The sequence below is a fragment of the Drosophila ananassae genome, chromosome 3R (genome assembly GCF_017639315.1).
Source record: "Drosophila ananassae strain 14024-0371.13 chromosome 3R, ASM1763931v2, whole genome shotgun sequence".
Classification (NCBI taxonomy): domain Eukaryota; kingdom Metazoa; phylum Arthropoda; class Insecta; order Diptera; family Drosophilidae; genus Drosophila; species Drosophila ananassae.
Window position 1 is genome coordinate 11,867,429 of NC_057930.1, and position 25,577 is coordinate 11,893,005.

Here is a 25,577-nt window from a genome sequence, read left to right on the forward strand (position 1 = left end):
TTCCTCCATTTTCCCCAAGCTAAGCACTTTCCCACCCATGGCTATTGTTGTTGGCCGGCGCATAATATGCTCATTGTTTATAAAACAAGACTGAAAACAGGTCGCCGCCGTCGCCGGTGAAGCAAATGTTAAACGGAAAACATCAGTGCTGGGTGGCAGGGGTGTTAAATTAGGGAAAGGGAGTAGCTTATATGGGTTAATAGTTTGGTTAAATGTATGGGTAGTCATGGAATTTCGGTCAAAGATTGGGAAGACAGAAAAATATCAAGTAATAATATAATATGTTTTCTTTGCTACCTCAGATGTGCTGAAAATTTAATATTTAACCTGTTTTAAAAATGAGTAAACGTATAAAGCAGCTGTGAAATAAATTAGTGACTAGAAGGGAAAAATGAAAATAGCAAAGGCAAGATAAAAAAGTTAAAGGGAGAAGCCAGCAAAGTTTAATATGAAATATTATGTGGAGAAAAGTTTCATGAAGCTGCTATAAAGCTAGTTATAAACCTCTGTAAGGTGGAAACAGTGCGCTAACGTCTTGTATTAGAATTTGTAATACCCTTTTGGATATGTTCTCCATAAATAAAGTACTAACTCAAATAATTCATAATAAACTAGTCCTTTAATAACTATATGTTTGAAATAATGAGTTGAAGAAAGATATGTAAAAACTACTTTAGGGTATTCTAGAGAATCCTAGGTCTTAAATGTAGGTCTTAACCTGCTTGGTGTAACTACTAGATACAATTTATTTTAATTGCACAAAGTAGTTGGCCACCTTGCTTGGCTGCAGCAGCGGGACCAATTAATTCTTATTTAACTCGGTCTCAGTCGGGATTTCGGTCAGTGACAACTTTTAGTTGGTTTGGTCGTGTTTCCTTAAACGATTTTTATTAGATTCTCTCATAACAAATGATCGGTGGGCGTCCTTTAGGTTTACACTTCTTAAAGCAAAGAAAATTTATGAATTCCTTTACCTTAACTGTATTTATTTTTATTGAATATAATTTACACTAGTTAGAGACCGCCTGTTCGTATTTTGGAGGAAGTGCGGAGACCGTTTCCTGTTGTTGGTGGAACTGTTGTTGCGGTTGGTACTGTTGTTGCTGTTGGTACTGTTGTTGCTGTTGGTACTGCTGTTGTTGTTGGAGTTGCTGTTGCTGTTGCCAATCCATCACTGGTTGGCCAGAAACCACAGTGCCACAGGTTTTCCTTGGCCCACACCCGGAAGGGGGAGCCTGTACCACCACCACTCCACTAGACATCATGCGGCGGCATCGACGGCACGGACGTCCCCAAGCCCAAGGACTAGTAAGGTAAAAGAGCCCTCGACGGTGGTTACATTCAAGTTTTATATTAACGTCGCCCATTTTTGTTCGATATTATTGTGTGGTCTTCGTTTAATAAGTTCGCAACGTCAACTGGCCAGGTTGAACGCAGGTCTCTGGTATTTATTATGTGATAGTTTCACATTTCACATGGAGTGCGATAAGTAAATCCTCAAGAGCTCTTTATCTATGCAGTGATTGATAAACATTTTGACGCTTTTTTGATAATATTTTACAAGGGATGGCTACCCACAATATATACATACATACACTTTTGTCTGTTTGGCTCACGTCATTGAATCATTGGGGGGTTTTGCCAAAAGGGGTTGCCTGAAGATCAAAGACAAAAGTGTGACTCACTCTGTGAAATTGGAACCTAGATGGAGATCATTGATAAGCGATATAGATTTCAATATACTTTTCATATCACTGAATAGGATTTTTTTATTAATCTGATTAATTATTTTAATAAATTTTGAGAGTGTTAATTGTAGTTACGAGTCTTGGATAAGATTAGAAAGCAATAAAAATACAAATGGTTGCGTTGATAAATATTTATTTAGTTTTATATACGTATATTTGATGTTTATATTTAAGCTTTTGTCAGATTATAACTTAAATAGTCACTACTGCAGGGACTACTCGGGAAGTATTGGTAATTTGTAATTGTGGTTGCGGGGACTTCCACTTGAGCGGGAACTGCCACTTGAGCGGGCACCACTATTATATTCCTGGTCCTGCGGTTTCGCCAACCGTACAAAAGTCCCTGGCGACGGTGCTGGTATTGAATATTGACATTAATATTGTTCATTTTGTTGAAGTTCTTCCCCACTCTGCTACAGCTTTGTGACTGGAAATAATAATAATTTTCTCCACTTCTTTGTTCCTATTTATATGATTTTTTTAAGAGCGATACTGATATCTTTTAATACCTCAAACCATGACTCACAAGATATATGAATTTCGTTAAAAGGTTTAATTAGTTGACTCACTCGGGTTCAAACACACAAACAGTAGAAAACAAATAAAGTTTGCTGGGGTTACCAAACAGATAAAATAAAATGCATATCTTGAAGCACATAAATTCTTATCGGGTTTCTCAATTATGATTGATGTAAAAAATACAAAAAAAAAATTGTAAATGTTTTGTTAGCATCTCTTTAAAATATAAAAAACCATACAAATGATATAAACATTAAAAAAATGAAATATTTTGATAAAAGTATAGGTAGTGTGTTTTGTTAGAGTGGATCCACTCTCCATCAATTTGCATCAAAACCTGAAAACAAATTATTTTTCACTTTTTTTGCCAAAATTTCTGGGGATTACCTTTAAAAACGTGGCAGAAGGCTAAATATCTGCCAATTTTCATCCGATCCTTGAGCGGAATGTCTTACACAATTTGCGAACCTTTAATCTGCATCAAAATATGGATACAAATTATTTTTTCAGTTTTGTTTGTTTTTAATTTTATAAATCAGCAATATAACTGTACAATATAATCCGAAATGTAGTTGCCAAGGTGTATAAGCTTACAAAGCTTGTAAATCAACTGAATATTCCTATAATTGTGAAATGAAAACGTGTTTTTTTTTAAATTCTAAATTTGAAAATGAAAACAATGATTTTTCTGCAGCCTACTTTTAAGGGCACTATGAAAACCTTTAGCAATGAAGAGTAAAATTTTACCGTTTTTTTGGATATAAAAACATTGCTGAAGATAATTTTATTTGGCAGCAATTCAATTAAAAAATTTTTAAAAATTAATTAAAAAAAAGCGCCCTCCTCCTCGATTCTCAAAGGTTGCACTTAAGCAAGCCAGAAAAGTAAAAATAATAATTTTTTGTTTTTGTAAATTTTGTTAATTTCGTTTTTTCTTCTTGCAATTGTTCTTGTTATAGTTGTTGTATAACACGTTGTTGTTGTAATTTTCGTTATTGTATTAATTTATGTTGAAATTTTATTTTTAACAAATTTTTTTTTTTAAAACAATGCGTGGCAAGGAACACGTGTCTCTGCCAAATAGACTCTTTTTACAAGAGCCTTAAAGTGGCGAATAAAGCAGGCGTTGCGTGTTTGAAGACAAGAAGACCCATGCAGGTGGTGAAGAGAACGACGACAAGGACACGATCACAGCCGGCATAGGAGGCGCCCACCATGAAAATGGCCGCACCAAGGGATGCGACGACAGCTGTCTGTAGCATGGGAAAGTCTGCAAGAAAGAGTAAGTTTTATACAGGATATCCACAAAAAGCCGTGATAATGAACCCATCGACCCCATTGTGACTCCCCCGAAGAAGGACACCCAACGGAAGGTTACCCATGATGACCACCTGATCACCACCGAACACCTACGGCCGGAGCCAGGCGGCCAGAGACCCATGAAGACACGAGTCTCGATTAGCCAGACGGAGCCTCCCATGTAAGAATAAAATATTTTTTCCAAATTTTGTAAAATTTTCTGGGGTATTCCCTTCAAAATTTTGAAAAATGCATGGAAGGACAATATGGCACCCAGCGATAGCCATATCTTTGCCGATTTTCATTCAATTCTTAAGTGGAATACCTTAAACGATTTGTAGATCGATTCTCCCCTAATCTGGGTTAAAATCTGGGAACAAATTTTTTTTCACTTTTTTCTCAAATTTTGTGATATTTCCTTCAATAATGTTGGAAAATGCATTAGAGCCCAGTACCACCCACCGCGAAGGCTATATCTCCGCCAATTTTCATCCGGTCATAGAGCGGAATACCTTAATCGATTTGTGGATCGATTCTCCACTTATCTGCGATCAAATCTGGACAAAAAATTACTTGTTCACTTTTTTCTCAAATTTTATGATATGTTCCCTGAAGAATGTTGGAAAATGCATTGGAGCCCATTACGCCCCACTGCGAAGGCTATATGTCTGCCAATTTGAATCCGATCCTTAAGCGGAATGTCCTAAACGATTTGTGGATCAATTCTCCATCAATCTGAATTAAAACCTGGAAACAAATTATTTTTTCAGTTTTTTCCAAAAAAAATCTGGAGATCCCCAAGTTTAGTGGGGGTCCCGTTCAAAAACGGAAAAGATGGTTTTTTTGCGTAATTGGTGAGTCACTTTCGAAATTGAAAGTTAAATAAAGTTGATTAAAATAAACATGTACCCAGATTTAAATTTTATTTTAACAATAGTTATGTGAACAAAAAATGCATTTACGAAATTATGGAAGGTGACCAGGAGGACTGGTCAGTATATGTGTTGGAATAAATAGCAATCCAGCTGGAATGCAAAATAGAAGACAACTGTAGCTAAGAAAGCGACCTCTGACAACCAAAACAATGAGACCCAAGTATGTATTTGAAATATAAAACATAAAAATAAGAGAACTCAACATATATGTAAAGTAACAAAAAAAAAGTAAATATTAGAAATACGGATCATTTCAAAACATTTAGAGTTGCAAAAAAAAATTAAACAATAAATAAAAAAAAAATAAATAAATAGAACTGCTGTGTGCTGGAGACGATTGGTAACTGAAAAATAAATTGCAAGCAATTCAGGCCCTCAACCTTTAGAATGCCTAAGTCTACTTAGCTGTATGGTTTGAGGAATGGTGTGGGACCAACCCGCTAAGAAAATAGCTATCCAAAAGAAACTATTTTATTTCTCTGGGATTTTCTAAAGTAGGTTGTGCACACTTCACCTATTTCGATTCAAAATTCTTTGGTTCTTCGAACCAGGTGCCAGCGATGTGAAAGTTGATTTATTTCAGGCGACTGTTGGCTTCTTTTTGTGGGAAAAGCTTCAGAAGAAGGACGTTGCTTGGGACAAAATTCGTACCCTTTTCAGGTGATTCAGGCTAAAGCCTCCGCTTTCACCGACTCTTTATGAATATTGTGGATGTATATTTATTTCAAAAACGTTTTCTAATTTTTAAATGCTCTTTATTTGATGTGAAGACCATGTTAATATTATATTGTTCTAGTATGAAGATACTACGATTGGGACCGTGGTTGTGGTGTTTGTAGTAGTAGCTGTTGCTGTGGTGGGGACCACCACAATACTTCGGGACATCATCCTTTGACACCTGCGGCAAGGACGTCCCCAAGCCCAGGGACGCGCTACGTAGAGTAGTCCTCGACGATGGTGGCATTCGCAGGTAACATTAATGTTTACATCAGACATGGTTTTTAAATTTTGAATGTTGCTTTTAGTATTTCCAATGGAAGACTGCTGGCGAAGTGGCGCTTTTCCATTTATTTATTTCAGTTTATAATGCCAGCCCCACTGCGATAACGAAATCCTCCATTATATTGTTATCACTTATTAAATTAATCAAATTTTGTGTGTTTGCTCTCGTGATTCATTTTTCACCAGGGCTAGTAAGAATCAATACCCGAACACTGAAGGCTGATTCATTAGAGTCCTAGCTTTTTGGGGTTGCCCTGAGATTTCATTTGTTTGTTAGTCATAAAATGCTATAAGCCAATTTATTAAATAAATACATTTGCTTTTACTCCAATTAAATACAATTCCCTACATACTTCTACTATTTATTCAATTATTAGTTCCACAAGAATTTAAAATCCAATTAACGGAACGAGAAACAATAGACTAGAGAAAGGATTATGAATTTTTGTTAAATAAATTTAATTAATAAATAGATTTAACATGTCCAAATGCATCAATCACGCATCAATCGAAAATGAAACATTTTATAAATTAAAAAACAATTAAACGAAAATTCCGTTGACCCATTGTTTATAGCAATTGCCAGCAGTTACGTGTCTCTGTTTATTAACAACTAAGTGCTAGAAAATAAATGGATTTATTCAACGAAAAAACAGACATGAAATGGAATTGAAAAGCCTTTAATAAAATGCACTTTATAAACATAAAAGACAATCAAGGATTAATTTGAAGAGAATTTACAAATGAAGTGATGGAAAATAAAATTTGTCAATCACAAGGGTTGAGCAATTATAATTCCCTTACTTCAAATGTAAAGCCCTTTTTTATATAAGCTAATTTTGTCTTTTTTTATACTTGAGTCAATTATGCCCGTCAAAGTTTAGATATATTTTTTCACTTTGGTTTCCAAAAGCTTCAACAAAGGGACAATGTCGTTAGAGTGAACTTTTATTAATAAATACAGTTTGAACAATTTTTTTTTTAATTATATATTTTAAATTCAATTTTAAATTCAATCATTATAATCAACAGAGTTTTTAATAAATAATTGGATATATTTTTCAAGACTTTATGTTGTTTTTAAGGAAATATACATTTCTTGGTTTAAATTAAACTTATAATTTTAATTATTTCTTTTGCAGACTTTGGTGATGGTTCACTCTTCCGAACTATCCCTGGGGCCACGTCTACCACCTGGGTGGAGGAGGCTGCTGAACAATGATGACCTCCTCAGTCGGGGGCGGACGACGACCTCCGATCTGGAACTCGATGAAAGGACGACTGGGGCGCATCACATCCACTTCGACGATTGGTGGCGGCGGTGGCTGGTACACCTGGGCCGGCTGGATGACCTCTACAACCTGGGGCTGGGGAGGGTAGCGGCGGCCCACATCGATCTCGATCACTGGCCGCGGAATCCTCGGGGGTACAATATCCACCTCCACAATGGGTCTGCCATGGTGGTGGTGATGGTGATGATGACGTTCCTCCTCGTAGTATGGCATCCTTTTTGGTATGTTTTCGCCTTTGTCGCTTTTTAAAAACTGAATTTATTTTCGCACTCGCCTAACTATTTAAGGAAGTTTTTATCGCTAATTGGGGGAATTTTTTGCGTTTATCTATGTATGTTTTGCACAGAAGCTCAGTTAATTATCTTGTCAGGTGGACTTAATGTCATGCCCGATAAAAAATAAGTATTGATAAGCCATTTCCACCTAAAGGGGAGGAGTTGTGAAGTCAAATGAGCTTTGTATTCTGGCCTGAATCATAGAACTTTAACTCAAGGGGAAGGACATATTTCGGACGGGTAGTAACAATGATTGATGATTCAAAAAAAGAAATAAATATCGATGCATACATAAATGATAAAAGACACAAAACGTTGTAGACTTTACAGATAGTTTTAGAAGAAATAGATGTTAACATTATAGACCTTTTAGAAGTCCAAGCTTTTCTTTCGTATAAACTCAAGATCCCTAGGATATTAGCGATTATTTCTTAAAGTAAAAACTTGCCGCCAAAATTAGAAATCAACACAAACATCCCTTGGTTTTATTGATAGATTACTACCGTATTTATTTATACAAAATTATCAGAAACCATTGTCTTTCTTATCAGTAGGAACCGTATCGCCTGCACCTTTTTGTTTTGTTTTGTCATTGACAAAAAATTAACTTTAAGGCAACAAGACTTTTTCGTTATCTTTCGTTTTGGTAACACTTTGGTAACATCGAAAAAACATTTGTTTTTGGGATTGGAACATTGTTTTCGTTGGGTTTGTATGTGAGGATCGTTTTTCCTGATGAAATTTGGCTTTACCATTGCGAATATGGATTGTAGGGCTGGGGATACTGCTGGTACTGGTACTGTTGGGGATAGTATCCCGCATTGGTGGCCACTGTCACTCCTCCGTAGGGCTGGGGCATCACCACCTGGGTGCCCGGGGCATAGGTGGCCGCCGGGCTTACGTATACAATCTCGGCGGGCCCGGGCGGAGGCGGCGGCGGATAGAATGCGCCACCCCAATTGGGAACCACATCAATCTCGATATTTGGACGACCATGGTAATGGCCAGCAGGATAGCCACATGGATTTTCATAGTACCGCATAGCTGAGCAACTCCCGGATCGAATCCACGTATCCTCAACCTCACCACCCAGCAAACTTTTTGATACTGGAAACCCAAACCCGAAATATTTTTCGCACGAACCGCTCTGGAAGTTCGGACGCCATCAATCAGGGTTTATGGGCATTATTCCAGTGGTTAGTGGCTAAGATAAGGTTCACTTAGTCACCCAACTGGCACAGTCTGATAACAATATAATGGTTGGACATTTGTGAACCAACAAGTGAATTGTATTGATCGGGTTCTAGCTATTTGTTTACCACACTATCTCATCTGCAGGTTATCAGTGGTTTTCTCTCAGATAAGCATGAAATGTAGAATATTACAGATGTACATTTTATTTTGGAGTGTAGCTGAAGGTCTGATTTTTATTTCTTTTAAGGTCAGAATAAGAAACATTTTCTTCCTGATTAAACAGGTGTTTTGATAAGAGGGTGGGAGTAATTAAGATAATCTTAAGCTTTTAATTATGAACACTTTATAAAGCCAATTAGAATTAATTTAGTACCGTTGGAAGAAAAATTGTCACACAATGTTTAATTTTTAATATTTTATTTATTTTGCATTTTGTTTATAAACTATACATGTCTATACATAAATTCTTTTGCTTTAGATGAAAGACTTCTAGTACTGTGGATTGTGGTAGTGGCTGCTGCCAGGTGGTGGCGGCGGTGGCTGTTGGTAGTACGCTGGTGGTGGCGGTGGCGCCTGTTGCACCACCATAACTGGTGGTGGGGGCGGCGGTGCTTGCTGGACGACCACCACTTGTGGTGGTGGACGGTGGTGACGGCGCGGCCATGGTGGTGCAATCTGGACCTTAATGACGGGACCGCGACGGTGAGGTGGTCCTCCGCAGTGATCATGGGGTGGTGGTGGCATGACGGATTAATATAATTTGCCAAAAATAATTCCAAGCACGTCCAAATATGTCGACTAAATGTTAGTTACTGAACTTACCAAGTGCGCCAGACATAAGCTCCGCAATTTAATAAAACTCATCATAAAAAAGCTCTGATAAAAATTACTCATACGCAGTGTGTACTTTCAACAAAATGAATGGCTAGGGGATTAACCGTGAAAAGTATCGATAAAGTGAAAAACAATGATCGATATTTAGCGGGTTAATAAATTCTCCCTTATGTACAACTTTTTTTAATGAAAGTTTTTTTTTAATTCAGCGCATGAATAATTTAAATTAAGGTTGTTGAAACTTTAATATTAATTTACCCAAAAAGAACGAAATACGTTTAGACAATATTGTAAAAATCATAAAATAAACGAATCTTTAAATATTTGCATTAAATTAAATTCCCTGATTCCTTAATGGTTTTAAAGGAATGTCCTGTAGAATTTTCGCAAATATTTTTCATCATTTCAGCCAGCCTTGATATTTTCCTTGGCTTGTAAATATTTTGTAAACATTGGCACGTCTATTATGTAAAGTTTGCATATTTTATTTTGCCCGAAGCGGCAAAATATTGGCAGATATTAAATACATGATAATTTACCAGGTCTCTTACTGGCTCAACAACTTGAGCAAACAAATGCGGTTATTTTCGATTTATGCCTGGTCATAACAAGACTTCTTGGGCTTTTAGGCTTTTCATAATTGCTGCATTTTGTAAAAAACATTCGCACCACTCTAGTGTCATTATGATCAAAGCCAAGAGGGGGTGCAGCGGGTGCCAGAAGCCACAGGCCAAAGGGTTAAGGGTGTTGTGCGTTGGGGACTGGGGCTAGGGGGTAGGCGGTAGGGGACCAAAAAGTTAAACATGCACAAAGTGGCAAACGAGTTTCGTGGAAAGTTTTCAACTGCCGCAAAAGAAGGAAATGAGTGCCGCATAACTCGTATCATATCGACAGAGATTTGCGGGGTGGAGGCGGCTTGTGGCACCATGGAAAGGGGTGTGGCAGCCAACTTGACAGCGCGTATCCAGTGTAATGAATCAGTTTCTTTTGGCTTTGGCCTGTGCCTACTCTTTTTAGCTATTTTACACTTTATTTTGAAGGTAAGTTCACTTTTTTATGAGAAGTATAAATTAATAATATTAAAAAGTAAAATACAATGGATAGATGAATTTTGATGGTATATAAGTAACAGTTTTTATAACTTACATTCTATTTTTTTACTAAAATAAACAAGCATTTTTTAAATATACATACCTATATAAGATATTAATTATACATAGATAATTAATTTGTAGAAAATTACATTTAAACCCGTTAAAGAGTATTCTTAAATAGGTTTCTTACTTTCTTACTTTTTCTCCAACTGCTTATGCATATTTTAGGAAATGAATTGCAAGCGGAACCGCCAAGATAAAACGCCTGCGAGTGGAGTCAAGACGGCATCAGAATCAGAAGTGGAATCAGAATCACAAACTGAAGCCCCAACCAGCGAATCGATAACTGTCAAAAAATAAGCCGGCAAGCAACACGCAAGACAGGCGTAGAAGAAATAAGGGGGTTGGGGATCTTAAAGGAGTGTGTGGCATGGGGGCTGGGATAGCAAAAGGGGTGATGGTAGTAGCGGTGGTTCCAGCGGTGGCGGCGTTTCACAATTTAAATATTTATGACGCTGCGCTTGGTGCACAAGAAACGGAAGGAACCAGGAACCAGGCACACGGCATAGCCAAAAAACCGTAACCGTAAACCTAACCGAGAAACCAAGAACATCAGCTATTCCGAAATTTTGCAATCCATGTTAATCCACTGAGAAAAAATTATAATAGATTAAGCAAATAAATATATATTAAATAAAGACGGAAATGAACAGAAGGATTTAGAAATAATGAATGACTCTGGAGGTTCAGTGAGTAACTAATATTAAATATATATATATTTTTTCCAGTGCAGCTACCGAAACGAATACAGACATCTTTAGCGGCGGCGTCAGAAAACGCATTTCCTGCTCATGACATGACATGCAGTGCTGGTAGAGAAACGCGTAATACAGGACTTTCTGGGGGGAAAATGGGGACAATCGGTAGAAGGACCTGTGTTGGGGGAAAATCGAGCTCCACTGAAATGGTTTACCCAAAAAAGGAATCATTGCCTTTGTCGACATATCATGGAAGTGCCTCGTATCTGAAAAGTGTTATTCGTGGAGAACATTTTCGAGAACATTTTATTGAGCTACAGTTTTTAAGCTTTAGCTGTCTGTGACTTTATGATTGATAGAGTTGTAAACCTGAAGTTGAAAGAGTCGGAAAAGGATGTTGGCGAAGCCTTGACAGCTTTGACTTTTGGCCTTATTGGTTGAAAAATTAAAATTTGTTTATGAAACCAAAAATGTTGGCTATAGAATATAGTCATACACAAGAAATTAAAAATGGAAATTGTATACTATTTTTTACAAAAAAATATTTAAAATAGAAAGTAGCATTAATTGGCTACAGTTTGAGAGTCACTCACAGTTTCTTTTTGTTGCATTCTTGTCAACTTTTAATTGAAAATTGCGGTTTACAGTTGCACAAACATTGAGTTGCACCGCCTCTGTCTCTGTCTCTGTGTCTGCCTCTGTTTTTGCCCCGCCTACTGTCCCGTTATCAGCCGCCGCCCACAAGCCCATTAAGGAACTTGTTAATTTGCATTTTCCATTTCCATTTGCATGAAATTTGTTTCTGTTCGTCTGGGGCAAAAATTAACCAAAGAAACAAAATCCAAACGGAAGATGAAAAGTAAAAACTTGTGCCTCAAATGAGCTGCCTGCGGTTTACAATCCAACCGAGTCCTCCGAGTCACTCAGCTCCCTACCCCCTACATATCAACGACCTTGTTGTGTTGCCCCTACCCCCACACATATACACACACACACACACACATACGAGAGTGTTTGTTCATGTCCCTGACACGTTCCTTTCTCTGGCCCTTTTGTGACACTCTTGGCAATTTCCGGCTTTCACTTTCTTATGCCGTTTTATAATTGGTTTTCACTTATTGTCACAAACACAACAAATGCTCCCAAATTACATAAATGCTCTCAACACACATACACACACTTGCCCACTCTGACCCACTCTCCTCCTTTTCTCCCGAAACAGGCACCCAAATATTGGTTAAACATTTCTGGGGAGGTCCTTCGAATCGGAAGGATAAAATGTTGAACACAAAATGTTTGCCAAATATTTTTCGACTTTGTTGCGTAAGATGAAATGACCAAAGACATGGGGTAGGGTAGGAGAGGGGTACTCCTCTGACCACGCCCCCCACCCAGCTATACACCCCAGGATTCTATTCGAGTGGAAAAAGCATCGTCTGTCCACTCGAGTGTGCAATTAGGTGAAAATAAGTGGTTCAACAAACGCCTCGGAGTATGCAATCATTTAAATTTCACTTCATTTGTCCTTTTCATGAGTCGGGCCTTCCATTAGCCTGCTTCCATCTCTGGGAAAAATCATGGAAAGACTGATACTGAATAGACTACTTTCTGACGAGAACGTCACCTGTGTGATTCCGGATTTCCAGTTCGGCTTTCGCCTTCAGCACGGAACTCCTGAGCAACTACACAGGGTTGTCAACTTTGGCTTAGAAGCATTAGAGAGGAAGGAGTATGCAGTTGCTGCCTTTCTGGATATTCAACAGGCTTTTGACAGAGTGTGGCACCCTGGGCTTCTGTATAAAGCCAAAAGTATATTTACACCGCAAATGTTCCAGCTTGTAAAAAGCTTTCTGGAAGATCGAACTTTCCATGTATCTGTAGATGGATATATGTCGTCCATTAAACCGATTTCTGCTGGAGTTCCCCAAGGTAGCGTCCTTGGCCCTACTTTATACTCCATTTATACTTCGGATATGCCTACCCAAACTCCAATTACGGAAGTGAACGAAAATGATGTTTTAATTGCGACATATGCTGATGACACTGCTGTTCTAACTAAAAGTACCAGTATCTTGGCGGCTACTTTTGCTTTGCAAGAATATCTAGATGCGTTTCACCAATGGGCTATGAACTGGAACATCCGAATAAATGCGGAAAAATGTGCTAATGTTACATTTACTAATCGAAGAAGTACCTGCCCTGGAGTCAATCTTAATGGAAGTCCAATAAGAGCTTTCCCTGCATATAAATACCTTGGTGTCACCCTGGATAAAAAACTTACTTTTGGCAGACATATAACATGTATTCAAAATTCTTTTAAAAACAAAGTTGCTCTGATGGCCTGGTTACTTGCTCCACGCAATAAGCTTACGCTAGGATGCAAGGTTCAAATTTACAAATCTATTTTAGCGCCAAGCCTTTTCTACGGGCTACAGATTTATGGTATCGCTGCAAAAACCCATCTAAATAAAATCCGGGTTTTGCAAGCAAAAACCCTTAGAAGGATCTCTGGAGCTCCGTGGTTCATCCGAACAAGAGACATTGAACGCGATCTCAACGTGCCCAAAATCGGAGACAAGCTGCAAAAGCTTTCTCAAAAATATATGCAACGATTGAATGATCACCCCAACAGCCTTGCCAATAGACTTGGCACCGCAGCTATTAACAATGCTGATCCACGAACAAGAGTCAGGAGAAGATTAAAAAGATTTCACCCTCAAGACCTACCAGACCGGATCTTGACATAAAATTTTCACCAAACACATTTTATTTCTTTCCTGTAATCATATCTTGCCCTAAGCACCGCTTAGACATAGTTTTTGTTTTTAATTTTGATAAGACGATTAGATTAAGCTGCCATTTGGGTAGCAGTGCGCTAATCATGAGAATAAAATTTCTACATATATAAAAGTATGAGTCGGGCCTTGCTTTTTATTTTACACTTGAAAGAAAATCTAGAAAAATCAGACTGTATTTAAACTGAAACTTAAGTAGGTAGATATTTTAAGACCAGTATCTGTTGTAGAAGTAGTTTCTTTGTGTTACAATTGTCAAGTATTTTAAGAAATATTTGAATATTTATTTTTTCAGTGTATGGACTCCATGATTCCTCTGGTGCCTCTTGTGAAATTACAGCACCCAAACGAAATTATTTTGATTTATATGCAGGCAGGCACCTGCCCATTCAACTTCTCTTCTTTTTTTTCCTTCCGCTGCTTAGATTTTTTTTTCTTGACCTGTTGTTGGTTTGTTTAAGTAATGTTTTTTTGTTGCTTTTTTTTTTTTTTGGAAGGACCAGCCATAGCTCTTGGATTTGTCTAAACTAAACGCTTTGATTTGCGAAACTCCCCAACGCTCTCCGGATGTCAACAAAAAGGGAATTTGAAATGCAAATTTAATTTGAGACAAGACGCGACTCAGGGCAAGTCCAAGAGGACTTCTTAGACTCCCTTCGACCGATGGCTCCTTGCTTTAATTGCCTAAAGAAAAGGACGACAGTCCCATCGCCGGATGGGGGAAATATATATATAGGAAAATAGAGGAAATTCGAGACTTGGATCGAGGGGAGCTGTCAGCTCAGCGCCTGCTTTGCCTGTTAATTTTGCGCCAAATCAGCAACAACTTTGATTTCGATTTTATGCCATGTGCATAAAATTTTTGCGCTGACTCGAAAGTTCGCACAAGTGTGGGTGGGAGTGTGTGGGTGGTCTGCTTGATTTTGGCATAGGGAAAATCAAAACCCTAGCCGAGTGTTTGGCCTGATTGAAATGTTGGCAACTATTGCGCCAAGTACTCACAAGTTTATTGGCAAATTGATGAAGTGTGTTCGCCTTTGCATGCGCATGTGTTTTCCACAGCCTGCAAAACAATTTTCCCATTTTTCCCCCAGACCCCAACCCAGGTCCCATCAACCCACTCCCAACACAGCCATCCTCTCGGCAATCATTGCATGCCGCGTGCAATTTGGCGGCGCTGATATGCAAATTAAGTTGTTGCACTAAACGACGTGCCGGGAAACAGGGAAAACCATGGGGCGGCGCAGGGATAGGAAACTGGGAATGGGCTGCTGGTTTGGCTGAGGTGCCTTGGTTTCTCCTGTTTTGGCTCATTTGTATTACAATTCGTCACACAGAAATCCACATGTGAGCGAAAAGTTTGCCTGGTTATGAGCAGCAATGCAATGCATTTTCTATGAATTTTTGTGTAAACGAGATGGGAGTGAAAAGTAACTTAAAGGCTAGCATTTCCAGTCAAAAAGTTGTTTAAAAACTTTTCTGGATTGAAAAATTTCACATGCAATATTCCAGAAGGGTCTAATAATATTCTTATGATATGTATTACAGACTTCAGACCTTTATCCAACCTGTAGTTTAGTCCTTCCTATCAATGAGCCATAAAATATCCTGGCCACACTCTCAATCGCCACTCAAATCACAATTGAAACACCTGAAGGCACCTCTCGCATTTAGATGATTTGTTGCATGTACACAAGATTGCGATGGTATATATGTATGCCATAGCGCCGTTCGTGTCAAGATTTATGGAGAAGTTGGTGGAAGGCAGTTAGATTTACATCCACAACATTCCTGCATAAATTGTGCATAATCGGGGAAACATGAAAAAGGAAAATGTGAACAGCAAGCGCGCACTTCATTAGCTCCATAGCTCCATAACTTGACAGCAAATTGTGCGAAAATAGAAAAACATTAAAACCCTAAACCCTTCAACCCTTTAATACCCTCTATAATAAAGTTTCAATTTTGGCGTAGATTAATCTCCAAAAACGTTGAAAAGGAAATGTACATGTTAGTGATGGTTATTTAAACGCCTGCGGGCGAATACAAGAAAGGCAATGGGGGTAAAAGGGTTGTCGGTTGTCATGTCCATCATGTCGTATGCGTAATATTGTTTCCCAATACAACGGAAACGCCAAACACACACAAATCACGAATTGCAAATCGTCATCCGCCATCTACAAATCGAAAATCACAATTTGCAAATCACAATTGCCAATTGCCAAAATTGGAATGCATAACGAAATTATCCAGAGGGCTTACAGGATTGCAGAGAGCTGACAGGGAGAATGGGGATTTGTGGGGGGTGATAGGCTCACATGACCTTGCCAACTGTCAAATTATATGCTGAACGGCGCTTAGCGGCAACGGAAATGCGTATTACGGGCTTTTGGCCATCGCTTCCAGATCGGACAATTTTAGTTAAAAGCCCTGTAGCCGCCTCTCATCCCAACCAAAAATTTTTGATGTTGGGTAGCAGAGTGAGATGGCCACAGTTGGGTAGGAAAGAGAAGGGGAGAAATAGTTGGCCAAGAGAGGACAATTGGCCTGGCTGATTGGGTCGTTGGGTCACTGCGTATGGCTGCAATTTTAATTAAAATTTATTGATTTACAGTTGAATAAATGCACATTGCAATCGAATTGTGTATTTGAGTGTCGGTGGGGCAGCTATGGACTTCTCCACTGGTGGCTTGACAAATTAAATAACTTGTTTTTTTTTTCGATCAAGCACTTTTTGTTGGTAGTATAGCTCAAGAAAATTGTATAGAAAAGTTAATTGTTAGACAAGGCATATTGAATATAATGGTGTATAGGATTTCCATCTACCATCTCTCACAGCTGAATGATTCATTTGCTCTCCTCTTTATTTTCTGGTTTTAATAATACATTTTCCACTTTTAATTAAAGTTTTAGTTGTTCAACCATTTTTCCCATAGAAACTTTCGCCCAGAAACAGAATGCAAGCCAAACGCAAGGATAAACACCGCACAGAAAAGAAGGCTTGCGTTGTCCTGACTTTGGGACTGGATTTTGGCCAAGGATTTGGCTCGGGATTTGGTGGCATGGCAGTACGTTCGTGCCATGTGGAATGTCATTAACAGGTGAAAGTTTTCGCCATAGCACACATCATTTCATAGCCGAGTAGTGAGTGGTAAGGAGTGAGTTTTTAGGCAAAACAACCCAAAGAGTAAACTCGCAGAACACAATTACAATTGCGGTTCATTTGACAGTTTCCATTTAGTTTCCCAGCCTGCGGATGGCACTTCTACCAAATCCCCTCCCTCCCATGGATGGAGGAAAATCTGAGAAAGGAAACAAGCGGCAGACGAGAGCTGTTGCATAATTAACGGCAACAAAGTGTTAAGGAGTGCATCTAGCAAATGTTAACTGCCCCCAAACAACAGGCCGAGAGGGGTTAAGGAGGACCATGAATGGACAAAACTTGCCACTGTAAATCAGGCCAGAGAACAAAAGGCCTCTTCGTTAAGGAATTTTCCTTTTTTCCCATGTTGCAAGTTGAAACTTCAAACAATGCAACTGTGGATGAAAAAGGTTTGGTGTTAAAAAAGGGATTTAAGGGTAAGATTTTTAAAATTATATATTTATTATTAAATAATTGAAATGTAAAATGATTAATTTTCACAGCTAAAGTTTTCCTCTTACTTCTAGCCTATATTATTTCCACATCTGTTGATTTTCTGGCAATTTCCAGGCCCATCCCCTGGAGAGAAATTTCCTGCTTAATTACAATAAAATATTTAAAACTTAAACTCGAATGAGCTCATTTACTACAGCTTCCTGGCAAGAACTTGGCTTTTATGGCCACCCCGCAAACACATATCCTTGGGTAATTTGATAGTTATGACTGCTCCCCGGGGGCCCCGGGGAAAGGAGTATTCCTTCACTCAAGGCATCAATATGGCGGAAAAGCCTAAAACAAAACTCTCTCGCGCTGGAGGCCTGCGGTATTTCGTTCGCATGAATATTTAGTTGCATAATGTGGCCACGCCCTCGAAACAGTTTAATTTGTGCGACAAGCACACAAACAAAACAAAACAAAAACAAAAACAAAAGAAAATGCTAATTTTATTGACATCCAAAACTCAAGAAGCCGACGCGGAAATTAAAATCGCGTAGGAGTCCTGCCTAGCAGGATTAGAAAAGTGGGTGGGGAACCGCCTAGGGGCGGGACACGCCCAGTCATTAACACATTTGTGGAGGAAAGAACTTCCCCCGAAATTTCTGCCCCTTTTCGACGGCTGCTAATTAACACGTTTTGAATTGTGAATTTTGAAATGTGTTTAAGGCAACAGTCAGAGGCGGGTAGGGAGTGACAGAATAATGGCAGCGGGTGTAAGAATAACAAAACAATATGCAAAAAGGATTTGGTGTTAGGGATAACAAATTGAGGTGACAGGGAGAACGAGAGGGGAAGTACCCTTTCAAGGGTATCCAAAGGCTATATCTATAAAATGGAAATAAATATAAGATAATATATTTTAAAGGTATTTTACGAATTTTTTTTTATTCTGAAACTCTAAATAATAAATAAATTAAAAATTAAATAATATGCTAGATAATTATGCGGTAGATTCTGTTAATAAATATATTAAGAGTTCTTTTAAAATCAAATAGTCCAAGAAGGGGTATTCTTATGTCCATAAATATTTTCTTAACTTTTCTTAATAAGTACCGCTTATTCCCTTTAATTCCCTGATCCCCAGACAAGTCCTTCCCAACTCTCCGAAGAGCCGACCCAATCCAATCGTCTCAAACTGTCTGAGATGGGCGCAACCTTGAAGGTGTCAAAATAACATATTTCGCCTTTTCCCCGTTTTCTAACCTATTTCCGCCCCCCACGCTCCCGCCTTTTTACCGCCCTTTTTTGCGGCCCCCAGTGAGCCGGTGAGGTGGGCGTGGTACTTGTTAGGCACCAAATAAAATTAAAACGCGCATAAATTATATGGGCACAATACAAAACGTTGACGACGCTGATGATGATGAGGCCTCCTTGAATATATTAACACATTTGCCACGTTTCGTTTGGTTTTCTCCGCATTTTGCTACTTATTTTCCCTTTTTCCTTCCAAAAAGTTTTGGTTCATTTGGAACACGGAAAATAATTTGGTATAAAAAATAAATTTAAAATAACCAACAAGTTTAAAGTTTAAGCGCCAAAGATCATTAAAAAGCCTATGTTGGTGTATGATCATTTCTTCAGTGCCTCAGATATATTCACTTTGCTTCAATTATAAAATATTGAATAAAATTTCCAAGAATAATTTATATAAAATATAATTATCTTAAAATAAAAATAAATGTATATATTTTTCACTGTATAGCATACTTTTTTGGGCTTTTAAGCGCCTGCATAATTGCTCAATAGTGCGATGGAAAAGTGGGCGCAGCGTTTTTGTTTAAGCAATTAAGTGCGAATTGGTCGGTGGGGCTGAAAACGGGTGGCCAATGTGGGCGTGGCTGCTCTGATTTATGTGCCACACCACCTACAATGCCCGCTCACGCCACTACCCCCATTCCACTCCACTGCCGTGTAGTGTTCATGTCATTTCACATTTGATTAACTGTAGTTGCCGGCGTTGTTTTATGTTGCTTTCGTTCCTCCTGCAGCTGCAACCAAAAGTATTTCGCTACAATTTTAATTCCATCTGCAGTGCAGATCCCTCAGCTCGCTTAATTTGCTTGCTGCCACGCCGCATACCCCTCCACTACCGGCGAACCGCCCACGCATCTTACGTGCATCACATGCCAAGCAGCTGACTGGCTGCATGTCTGTGCATCCTCAAGCGTCTATGTGTGCGTATGTAAGTGTGTGCAAATTAATTAAAAATGTTTAAACCGCCGCCGGTTCGGCAGCTGCTTGTCTACACGCCTCCCCCCACCCAAATCCCACTCCACACCACCGGTGAAAAAAATAACAAACTAAAGACGGAGGCTAACTTTTGTTGAGGCGTATGAGAACAATGGCCTGAAAAATGCATTAAAAAATATATTTTAAGCTTTATATGGAAATTAATGAGTTGAAGTATGGAGGCTCAAACTTTTGATTTATAAATTCAATAAGTCCTTAAGTATTCCCAACTACATAGGTAGTTTAATAGTCCTACCTATATCTTAAAAATACAAAATCACATGAAGAAGTTAATAGATTTCCCCTAAACAGTTTTCCACATAAAAATGTTAGACAAAACACGAGTTGTTAGCTGCTTTTCGGCTACCTTTGACTTTCTTTGACAATCGGCTCTAAAAGTGTTGACATATTTTTTATGTATTTTTATTATATGCGTATTTTATGGACCTCTTTCAAAGTTCAAAGTGTTGTCGCATTGCTGGCTTTTTATTTAAATCGAAAAAAAAATAAACTTTTTTCCAACTCTGCCACAATCCTCTTTTCACTTGACATTTGAGTGGGGCGAATAGTGAAAGTATCGAAGTGGTTGGATGGGTGGGATGAATCCAAAGTTCCAGACAAGTGGTGGATTATTCCCGTGTTTTGCTCCAACTCCTGGACTCTACCAGGACAGGTGTTTCATGTTTGGCATTGGCATGCAAATAAAAGATGGTCTACGTAGAGATACAGTGGTTACTACCTTAAGGATACTACATTTATTTAATTTTTATTAAAACTAACAGAATATATTCTATTTTCTGATTTATACAAAAAACTCCTTAAATTTTAATATTTTTTAATATATTAGTTTAAAAATGTCTCCACTGTTGCTCCTCCAACTGACTGCTTTTATGACAACTCAATTTTGGAATACACTTTAGTTTGCCAGCCTCGACCATGACTGGTTGCTGCCACCCCTTGTACCTCTGACCCCTTCGTTCGAATGTACAGACAACCAAACCTGATCTACAAGCAAAGTTGAGGAGTTTTCGTGGCCAACACACAAAACGCATAAATTTATGTCAAACATTTGTGAGGCGCCTCCACTTTCTTGTGCCCCCCACCCTTTGCCCAACTCCATCTAGGAGCGACAAACAAATTTATTTGGACTTTTCAACAACTTTTTTTTGGGTATCTGTATGTGTGTGCGGGGCAAGGTACTCATTCCTAAGTTTGAATATTCTTTTTATGGCCCACGAGACATTTCCAAAGGGAACAGCATTTTCATCAGCCTGAGGGTGGGCCATAAACTACTCGGAAACAGTGGCTGGGAGTTGAATTTGAGCCACTCTTGTTGATTGCGCGGAATTTCGTGAGGCGCCTAAAAAACATAGTTTCATGCCAGACAATAAAATATATATTTTATGAAACAAAAAGCCTACATCAGGGGCTTGGTGTACATTTCGGCTGCAGCCTTTAGGCCCAACTGTTGATTCATTTTGGCCAAAAAGCCGAATGCACTTTGGGATGCACAAGCCAACATGTTGCCAAAGGAGAGCGGAACGGAGTGGAATCGAAACAGACTCGCTCTCTCCGGAGTTAGCCAGGATTGGGGCATTAACTTGGCCAAAACCGAGTGGCGACGAAATCGGGTCCCCAAAACAAAATTTCGCAGACTCGGGTGTTTATGCTCATAAACAACCAACTTCGAGTGACCCCGAAGCATAAATAAGCCAAAATGGGGAGAGGGCTATAACGACAGGGAAATTTATTAGGATGGATTGTAATTAATTAATATTAAATAATAAATAATAAACAGGGAGTTTAAAGGTTTATTTCTCTGTCTGAATAGATATGTTATTATGTTATGGATTTAATTTAAATATTAATTAAATTTTTTAATTGTTTTCTTTAGAGTTCAAGCTTAAGTTTACATTAGTTCCTTGCCATTCTTTTAATATTTTCAAGATTAAATCTCAAAAGAAAATAAATAGATAAAACCAAGTCGTTATCGGCAAACTTTAAGCGCAAGAAGGCCTAGGACAATCCGAGGACCTCTCCTTCTCTAGAATCCCTAACCTACCACAAAGGACTTGAAGCAGAACTCGTTCTCTATCTCCCTTGTCTTTCTCTCCCTTGGCAACATGTTGCAAAGACTTTCTCACGGCGCAGTCGCCCCAAAAAGTTGTGTTTTGTCAGCCGAAAGGCTGGACTTCGTTCTGAAGCTGCCTCGGTTCGTGGCACCCGACCTTTACTGTACTCGTTGGCCAGATTCCGTCGTCGTGGCGTTCAACTTCGTTCTTAAGCTAGAACAAAACTGAAATTGCACTTAGTTGGTAAGAAGCGTTCTGCGGCAACGGGCGGCAAAGCGGAAAAGTCGGAAAAGCCGAGCGTAACCGAGATAGAAAATCCTAAGAAACCCAAAGTACTATTAAAAAAAAAAATATAAAAAAACAATTCTAAAAACCGAAGAAACATTCGCGTGTGTGTGGTGTGCGAGTGAGTGTGTTGCAAGTGCAAGTGCATTGCAGTTGCAAGTGGAAATTGCGGACAGGCGGAAACCGCGCTTCGCTTCCATGTGCGTTTGTAATTATGCAAATTGCCGGGCAACTCTTTCGACAAATGGCACTCAAGTGCAACTGTTGCCCCTTTTTTATAACCGAGTTGCGAGACCTGTGACCTTGCACCCCTCCTCCTGCATCCTCTTGCATCTGCCACAACCTACTACCCATTCAATGTTATGCCGCATGCATATTCATGCCGCCAAAAGCCACGAAACTGGGCCAAAACTAGTGCAACAAAAATAAAATAGAAAAAAAAGGAATAGGGAGAAACCCCAAAGGGGGCCAACAAACAGTGACAAACAATTTCTGCTCAATTTAAAGCCGCCGCTGCGAAAGTTGTGCTCCACTTACCTCAAGCCAAGTCGCATTCGCTCATCTGTCAAATCCGTATAATTTCCTCTGGTTCACTTTTTTTCGCTTCCACTTTCCGCTTGTGTGTCAGCAACTTGTTGTCCTTGGTCCTTGGGCCTTGGTCCGTGGACCTAGAACCCAGTACTAAATCCAAATCCAAGTCAGATTCAGAGTCAGACTAGCAGGCTGTGCAAATAAAATGCAAATAAATTATTTTTATTATTCCACTGTGACAGCTGATTTCGGGTCTTTCTTCGGGCGGGCGTTTTTGAAAAGGCGCATTCCTTGTGCTTATTTCTCGGCCATTGTTGTGCCTGCTGGTATTTTTATGTCCTCAAAAGTGGTTTAGCTTAGAGTTTAGTTGGGTACTTTTTTATGGGAATGCATAAGCAGCAAATTATGAGTTTTGTGTGGCGTCACACCGTTAAATTGGTTGAGTTATGCATATTTATTTTATAACTTTTATTTAAACTCCAAGCATTGAAATAAAATCTGAGCTACCCAAGTCCCAACCAGAACATCTTAAATCGAAATTAAATTGATGATTCAACAAGATCTGACAAGGAACATTAATAACTTGCTGAAAATATAAAAGAAACCGGGATTCTAAGAACATGTAGGCACTTTCCTATAACAATTCAGGCTACATTAGAAAATGTAATTCAAGCTAAAAATAAAATGCTCCACAAAATCAAACCATTAATAACTTATAATTACTCAGCATTTAGTTGAGAGGGTAGCTGGGAAGCATGGCTAAGATTTCCATTAACAAAATCGGGAGTAAAATGCCTCGGCTTTGTTTCCCTCGACTCGGTTTTAAATAAATAGCTCGGCAATTGCTGAGGCTTGGCCAAAACAGACCCATTAACCATTCTGCCGGAACGGAACCATTCTATCTCACCTGGGGATGAGTGTGTCCTGCCTAAACTGGCAGGATTGGCAGGACAGAACAAGCCAGCCAGACCAAAATGGTAAAATGAGGTGGTAATAAGTTTGGAGCACGCAAGCGATGGGGCAATTTTCGAGCGGAGCAGAGCCGAGCCGAGCCATTTGACTGACATGCTGCCCGCTCATAAGTCGTTGGGCATTGTAAACATGAATAAGACATTAGCAACAGTTTACATGTGTAGAAAAGCCAACTGACTGGCACAATTCCATTTGCAGGATCCATCTCTTTGACCTCAAACAGACACCCGCACCCACACAGCCCCCCCCCACTCACTCCCTCTCGCACTCACACGGTTGGCTGGAAATTATTATTATTTGGGAAATATGTTAATTTAATGCCTAGGCATGGCTTCACTAGAACTGAGAGCCGAGAGCCTGAGAGCTGGGAGCCCACTCGTCTGTTGTTCTTCTGGGTCTCAAATTGAAATGTCTGAGGCTTTAAATATTCATTGCCTACTTCTAGGCGCCTTACATGTGCATTTTGCATGAGCCTATCTTTCGATCCGGCGCTTTGTGTGAATGTGTGTCGCATTTAATTTAATTGAAACATTTAATTACAGATGCCCTTGCATCCCAACCGGTGAATATTTCAAAAAGGCCTGCTCGGAAAATCAATTTTATCGTGAGCCTTTAATCTGGCCAGCAATATTATACTTAACAAAAAACAATTAAAGCCAAAATTAACAATAAAATAATAAGGGAGAAAAACCAAAGAAAGAAAAAAACAACGACGAACGATTAAAACCACAAAATAATCACGGAATTCGATACGAACCGAAAAAAATGGGTCTCGGGATAATCGTCGGCGTGCCGTATTCCATCAAATTTGCATGGCCGCTGCACTGACATTAAAATGCAATTTACGCCGGGACTCAGTTTCTGTCAAACTGTTGCCTCTTTAACGGATTAATATTTCCGTAAATATCAATCGGCAAGCAACAGCTGCCACAGTCGACTGACAAGGACAGCTCCAAAAACATTAAACAGAAACCAGCTGAAAAAAAAAACAGAAAAACTGAATGAAAGGAGGGAAAAAGAGTTGGAAACGAACTGAAAATACATCGGCAACAACACAGTCAAACATGTCGACCATTAAGCTGCTCATTATCGGTAAGTTTTATCTCACAATTAAACAGAAACAAAAGTGCAAAAAACATTAATGGTGGCGGAGGCTTGAAATCACAACAAAGGCATCGGCTGCTGTGGCTTACTCAGTTTTCATTTCTTTTTTTCGTTTTGTTGGCCTTGCAGAATTATTTTGTTAACCCCTCAGCGGAGAGCATTCTTTTGACTTTAAAACTTTAAAATATGAACTTAAAACACAACAAGAGGGTATTGTATTTACGTTCATACTGAGGAATTAAACCTTAATTGGAACCATATTCCCTACATGTATGCATTTCCAACAGATTCCGTCGATTGCATTCCTTCCGCCTGGCTGGCTTTCCTTTACCTTTTCTCCCGCCCCTTCCATGCTCCGTTTTCTTTACCACTTGTTATCTGCCCCTTCTGGCGGTTTTCATTTTTATGTTCGCTCTGGGAAATTTCACAATGCCGCAAAAGGCGTTTACGTGGAGCCCCCGCCCCATCCGTGGTGGAAGGGGGAAAGCCAGGCAGTGACCATAAACAAAAGACACCACCCACTCATCAACAACATCATGGACATCATCCTCTGCCATGCCGAAAAAAAAAAATGAGAATTTTCGGTTAACAATTCATTTCCGCGCTTTGGGCTTCATAAATTGCTTTTATTAGGCAGCCGCAACGAAAAGTAAAAAATTACCAAGCCGGGGAGACTGCGAATATGGGCAATAAGAATATACTTCAAGTTTTGTTACAAAACAAAATAAAATGAATCAAATTAAGAGGTTAAAGTAGAGGGGGCGGCATAACTCATGCACATAGAAAAAATGCATAAAACAAAGTAATTAATAAAATGAATTTAATTTAAATTTCATCAGCAATGCAAAGCTCTATTGTTGAACTACCATACTGAAAGAATAAATAAATAATATAAGCATACATAATATATTTTTCATTCAATAAAATTCGCAATTTAAGGAGAAATAATGGAAAATTATTAAAGCTATAGGTTTTTAATAGAAAATATTGCTTTAGGAG

General features: G+C 38.9%; 6 protein-coding genes across 11 annotated transcripts in view; 1 reads left to right on the forward strand and 5 right to left on the reverse strand.

The window, feature by feature from the left end:
- Nucleotides 1-871: 871 nt before the first annotated feature.
- On the reverse strand, nt 872-1,446 carry LOC26515059 (nuclear transcription factor Y subunit beta). Its single transcript, XM_014905181.2, has one exon. It carries the CDS (start codon nt 1,365-1,367, stop codon nt 1,011-1,013), a length of 357 nt encoding a protein of 118 aa, XP_014760667.1. The 5' UTR covers nt 1,368-1,446; the 3' UTR covers nt 872-1,010.
- Nucleotides 1,447-5,239: 3,793 nt separating this feature from the next.
- On the reverse strand, nt 5,240-5,576 carry LOC26513821. Its single transcript, XM_014905142.3, has one exon. It carries the CDS (start codon nt 5,495-5,497, stop codon nt 5,294-5,296), a length of 204 nt encoding a protein of 67 aa, XP_014760628.1. The 5' UTR covers nt 5,498-5,576; the 3' UTR covers nt 5,240-5,293.
- Nucleotides 5,577-6,537: 961 nt separating this feature from the next.
- Nucleotides 6,538-7,396, reverse strand: LOC6503382 (forkhead box protein G1). The gene has a single exon (XM_001965297.4). It carries the CDS (start codon nt 7,006-7,008, stop codon nt 6,691-6,693), a length of 318 nt encoding a protein of 105 aa, XP_001965333.1. The 5' UTR covers nt 7,009-7,396; the 3' UTR covers nt 6,538-6,690.
- Nucleotides 7,397-7,549: 153 nt separating this feature from the next.
- On the reverse strand, nt 7,550-8,224 carry LOC6503381. The gene has a single exon (XM_001965298.4). It carries the CDS (start codon nt 8,110-8,112, stop codon nt 7,819-7,821), a length of 294 nt encoding a protein of 97 aa, XP_001965334.1. The 5' UTR covers nt 8,113-8,224; the 3' UTR covers nt 7,550-7,818.
- Nucleotides 8,225-8,664: 440 nt separating this feature from the next.
- On the reverse strand, nt 8,665-9,121 carry LOC6503379 (leucine-rich repeat extensin-like protein 3). Its single transcript, XM_001965299.4, has one exon. The coding sequence runs from the start codon at nt 9,006-9,008 to the stop codon at nt 8,754-8,756; it is 255 nt and encodes an 84-aa protein (XP_001965335.1). The 5' UTR covers nt 9,009-9,121; the 3' UTR covers nt 8,665-8,753.
- A 12,782-nt stretch (nt 9,122-21,903) lies between these two features.
- LOC6507231 (hemicentin-2) overlaps nt 21,904-25,577 on the forward strand; it is a 95,666-nt gene continuing 91,992 nt past the window's right edge. For 3 of the 6 annotated variants that reach the window (XM_032455316.2, XM_032455317.2, XM_001965300.4), the window contains exons 1-2: nt 21,904-22,171; nt 24,017-24,566. In XM_032455316.2, the coding sequence (XP_032311207.1) occupies nt 24,476-24,566 (91 nt within the window). In that variant the 5' untranslated portion in view covers nt 21,904-22,171; nt 24,017-24,475. The remainder of the gene's footprint in view (nt 22,172-24,016; nt 24,567-25,577) is intronic. The other 3 variants (XM_044716351.1, XM_044716352.1, XM_044716353.1) reach the window with 3 other exon arrangements.

Bases quoted from the DNA above. Each gene is read 5' to 3' on its own strand.
- LOC26515059 (XM_014905181.2), bottom strand. From the start codon at position 1,367: ATGGGCGACGTTAATATAAAACTTGAATGTAACCACCGTCGAGGGCTC.
- LOC26513821 (XM_014905142.3), bottom strand. From the start codon at position 5,497: ATGTCTGATGTAAACATTAATGTTACCTGCGAATGCCACCATCGTCGA.
- LOC6503382 (XM_001965297.4), bottom strand. From the start codon at position 7,008: ATGCCATACTACGAGGAGGAACGTCATCATCACCATCACCACCACCAT.
- LOC6503381 (XM_001965298.4), bottom strand. From the start codon at position 8,112: ATGCGGTACTATGAAAATCCATGTGGCTATCCTGCTGGCCATTACCAT.
- LOC6503379 (XM_001965299.4), bottom strand. From the start codon at position 9,008: ATGCCACCACCACCCCATGATCACTGCGGAGGACCACCTCACCGTCGC.